Genomic DNA, 4239 nt, shown 5'->3' with positions numbered 1-4239 from the left:
CTCTCTCCTTCCTGGGCGTGCGCTCCGCTGGGTCCCCTCGGTCTCGTCGGCCCGCCCCTCTCGCGGCCCCCTCCCTCCCGCCTCCTTCCCCTCTCCGGCCTCCCTCGGGCTCGGCCTGGGGGGTGGGGGCGGCGGCGCGGGGCGGGGCGGCCGGGCGGGGCGGGGCGGGGCGGTGACGCGGGGCCAGCCGGGCTAGAGGCGCGGCGGCGCGGGGCGGGGGCGCAGTCCCGGGTCCGACAGGCCGAGCCCCGCGCGCCCCGCCCGCGCCCTGCGCCTCCGCCCGGCCGGCCGGCGGGGGAGGGGGCATGAGCCGGTGCCCGCGCACCGCCCCGAACTGCGGGCCGGCCTAGAGCCCCGCGCGGGCCCCGCGCCCGAGCCGCCACCGCCACCGAGACGCGGGCGCCGCGATGCAGCGGCCTGGGGAGCCCGGCGCCGCGCGTTTCGGGCCGCCCGAGGGCTGCGCCGACCACCCGCCGCATCGCTACCGCAGCTTCATGATCGAGGAGATCCTCACCGAGCCGCCGGGGCCCAAGGGCGCCGCGCCCGCCGCCGCCGCTGCCGCCGCCGCGGGCGAGCTGCTCAAGTTCGGCGTGCAGGCGCTGCTGGCGGCGCGGCCGTTCCACAGCCACCTGGGTACGTGCGGGGCCGAGCGTTGGGGGGAGCGAGCCGCGCTGCCTCGAGGACGCAACTCTGGGCGCACAGGCCCCGGCGGCTCCCAGGGCGCGCTCCGGCCGGGGAAGCGAGGGGCAGGCGCCGGGCCGCTCAGAAAGCAGGCCTGGTGCCCCCGGGCCGCGCCGGCTGGGGGGGCGTCCGCTCTCTCCTTCACCGCCGACCTGCGGCCTCCAGTCGGGGCCCGGAGGAGCCCGCATCCCTAGCGCGGGCGCAGGACCACACTGCTAATGTCAGACTGCGGGTCAGAGCGACTTCAGGCCTCGGGCGCCTGGGCCTAAGCCGCAGAGAGCTGGTCGGCATTGGCCGCGGCTGCCCACGGCGGGGAAGCCGGACCTTTGGGGCAGAAGCCCGTGTCTCCGAGGGCTGTGCTGGGGGCTGACGCTACTTCCAGGGCCTCAGGTGGGGACCAACGGCCTCTGCCCCAGCGCCGATGCCCATGGGCCTCGCCTGGGGATAAGAGGCCTGGCTGTGAGCCGCTGCCCGCCTGGCCCTTCCCCTCCAGGTCGGCTGGGCCTCCTTGCATCTTGAGCTGCCTGCTCTGCCTTCTTCTGCCGCCATCGGTTCCCTTCCTTCCTTGGCGGATCCTGCCTTTTCCTGCCGGTTCTCTTCCTCGGCACCCCCTTCTACTTCTGGCCTTTCCCGGCCTCTCTCCATCCGTCGGTGGACTTCTCTCGATGGGGTCTGTCTGCCCTCCCTCTCCCACCTTCCGCCAAGGATCGCTCGTCCCCTCCTCACACTGGCCCGCACCTTGCCCGGCCCTGGCCGGCTCCAGCGGGGCGAACATCCGCCGCAGCGAGATGCCTGCCGGGGAAGGGGGTCGCCGACGTCCCCGCAGGAGCCCCGCCCTGCAAACGGCCTTGCTCCGCACCCAAGACCCTCCGGCCACCGCCCGCCAGCGCGGAGGGCCGCAGGGTCGGTTTGTTCGTTTTAATGCCGCTCTGATGCAGCCTCTCCGCTGCTCTTTGCACTGTTGTTAACAATTCGTTTGAAGCGGGCAAAAAAAAATCATCATCATAGGACTAATGAAAAATGGAAACATCTTCGGGGGAAGAGTCTAAACAGAGAAAACAGGAAGGACAATTTCCTGATGCGGGGGTGCCCAACCCCAACCCCGCTAACGACCCCAGCCTGTGGCCGCGTGGCTGTGCCGCCCTCGCGGAGGAGCAGACGCGCTCATGCAGTTAACCATTCTGGTTTTGGGGATGCAGCGATGCCGACGTGGTTGGGGCAAACGCTCACCTTCCTGCCATTCCTTCTTGCTTTCCCTCTCCTGTGAAAGACACACTGTGCTGACTTTGTTCATTGAGAATCCCAAAGGCGGCTGGGGCCTGGGGAACACCAGGCAGAGGCCCGGGTGGGGGAGGTTCCCCCCTCCCAGGCTGCAGTAACGCTGGCTTTCAAGAGGGTCACCCTAGGCAAAGTGTGCAAATCTCGAGCTTTGTGGCCGGGCAGGAAGGTTTTGTGCTGGGTGGCACTAGCCAAGTGCGGCGAGCACTCCCGCGGCCCACAGTGCGGGGCATCTCCAGGAGGAGGAGCACGGCCCAAGCTCACCGGCTCCCCACTCTCTCTCCCTGCAGCCGTGTTGAAGGCCGAGCAGGCAGCGGTGTTTAAGTTCCCTCTGGCGCCACTGGGCTGCTCCGGGCTAGGCTCAGCGTTACTGGCAGCAGGGCCTGGACTGCCCGGCGCCCCTGGAGCACCGCACCTGCCTCTTGAGCTGCAGCTCCGTGGGAAGTTGGAGACGCAGGGCACCGGGGAGCCAGGCGCCAAGGCCAAGAAAGGGCGTCGGAGCCGCACGGTGTTCACTGAGCTGCAGCTGATGGGTCTAGAGAAACGCTTTGAGAAGCAGAAGTACCTCTCCACACCCGACAGGTAGCTGTGGGGCCAGGCGGAGCCCAGCGGGGGTGGGAGGTGTCTGCTTGCCCTGCTGAAGGTGCCCCCTGCTCTTTCCAGAATAGATCTCGCTGAATCCCTGGGCCTGAGCCAGTTGCAGGTGAAGACGTGGTACCAGAATCGGAGGATGAAGTGGAAGAAAATAGTGAGTGTGCTTGTCACTTTCCGAGTCCCGGTGGCTACCAGGCCCCTGTGCCCTCCAGGATCCCCCCCCCCCCAGACTTCGACCCTACGCTTAGGGTTCCCTCCGTGTCTGATCCCCGCAGGGATCCTCTCTGCTCTCTTCCTGCTTCTGGGGGCCCTACCACAGCCCACATTCCTTCTGCTCCGCTGCACCCTCAGGCCTTCCAACAGCCTTGACCCCTAGGCCCGGCCCTTCGGTTGCTTTTCCCCATCATTTCCCCGGGCTAGGCGCGGCCTCAGATGGCCTCGTTGTGCTGGGCAGGCCCTACCTGGGCACAGGGCTTGGGGTCCCGCTCCCGGGTCCCAGCTCACTGCCCTGCGGCCGTCCTGTGTGCAGGTGCTGCAGGGCGGCGGCCTGGAGTCTCCCACCAAGCCCAAGGGGCGGCCCAAGAAGAACTCCATTCCCACGAGCGAGCAGCTCACGGAGCAGGAGCGCGCCAAGGAGGCGGAGAAGCCGGCGGAGGCGCCAGGGGAGACCATCGACAGGAGCCGCGAGGACTGAGCGCGCAAAGCGTCGACCGAGGGCCCTTCGCCCGCTGGAAGCCGCGAGCCGGCCCTTCCGCGGCCACGCCGTTCGCTTTCGAAACGTTTTATTATTACCTTGAATGCGGACAGTTAGGGGCCAAGAAAGGACACAGACCCTGCAGCCAAGCCCGGCCCCAGTGCTGCGCTCTGGGCCCTGGCCTGGAGACTCGCGTCCGGCGCGGCGGACGGCGCCTGGGCCCGGAGCTCCGCGCGCATTCACGCCCCGCTCCTCTCCCGCACCCCCACCCGCCTCAGCCGGCCCTCTGCGTCCTGACGCCGCCGGCACACACCTGCTACCGCCTGTTGGGGACCCCGCCGCCTGGCGCAGGCCACTACGGCCCGACAGGGCGCCCGGACAGCCCGGCGGCTCTACCCTGAGGTCGGCCGGGTCCCCGACGTCGCTGGGGCTCCTACCCCTCTTTTGCGAAGACAGTGATTTTTTTTCCAATAAAATATTTTATGACACAGCGGGGCTTGATGAAGGGTTTCTGAGGCTGCAGGGCTGGAGGAGGGGGGTCGCGGCGACTAAGAGGGACACTTGCACTGGCTTCTGAAACGCCCTCTCCCCGGGCTTCGTGGGAGCTAACTGTGACCTGCCCCACGGGCTCGGACTGGCAGGGCAGGCGGTCCAGTTGCTGCAGGATCCCAGGAATCGCTTCCTCTCCGTGTGCGGGGCCAGGGCACCGGCGGTAGCAGTCGGGCTACACAGGGGTCGCCCGAGGGGCAGAAGCCCCAGGCCACGGCGGAGCTGGCTCGGGAAGTGTCCCGGGTCTGAGAGCCACCTCCGTTGTTGGTTCGGTCTCTAGGGACTTGAAGAACCGCCTGTGAGGTCCTCGAGATGGTCTTGGCCAGCTCTTCGTGAGGCAGACGGGACGCACGGGATCCAAGGTCCGGAGCCGCGGAGGAGCCTGCAGCCAGGTCTTCCCGTTTTGCGCGGGACACGCCCAGCGGCAGCGCCCAGCCCCGAGG

At 68.7% G+C, this 4239-nt stretch overlaps 1 protein-coding gene across 1 annotated transcript; it reads left to right on the top strand.

The window, feature by feature from the left end:
* Positions 1-230: 230 nt before the first annotated feature.
* On the top strand, positions 231-3366 carry BARX1 (BARX homeobox 1). The gene is made up of 4 exons (XM_045772536.2): positions 231-633; positions 2250-2541; positions 2623-2707; positions 3083-3366. The coding sequence occupies exons 1-4, from the start codon at positions 408-410 to the stop codon at positions 3245-3247; spliced, it is 768 nt and encodes a 255-aa protein (XP_045628492.1). The 5' UTR covers positions 231-407; the 3' UTR covers positions 3248-3366.
* Positions 3367-4239: the final 873 nt, after the last annotated feature.

The sequence above is a fragment of the Ursus americanus genome, chromosome 34, assembly GCF_024610735.1.
Source record: "Ursus americanus isolate L20-20 chromosome 34, mUrsAme1.1.p, whole genome shotgun sequence".
Lineage (NCBI taxonomy): Eukaryota > Metazoa > Chordata > Mammalia > Carnivora > Ursidae > Ursus > Ursus americanus.
The sequence above is the reverse complement of the archived record's forward strand: the minus strand, read 5'-3'. Positions and strand labels throughout refer to the sequence as shown.

Bases quoted from the DNA above. Each gene is read 5' to 3' on its own strand.
- BARX1 (XM_045772536.2), top strand. From the start codon at position 408: ATGCAGCGGCCTGGGGAGCCCGGCGCCGCGCGTTTCGGGCCGCCCGAG. The intron at 634-2,249 runs GTACGTGCGGGG...CTCTCCCTGCAG, and splicing joins GCCGTTCCACAGCCACCTGG to CCGTGTTGAAGGCCGAGCAG. The intron at 2,708-3,082 runs GTGAGTGTGCTT...TCCTGTGTGCAG, and splicing joins GGATGAAGTGGAAGAAAATA to GTGCTGCAGGGCGGCGGCCT.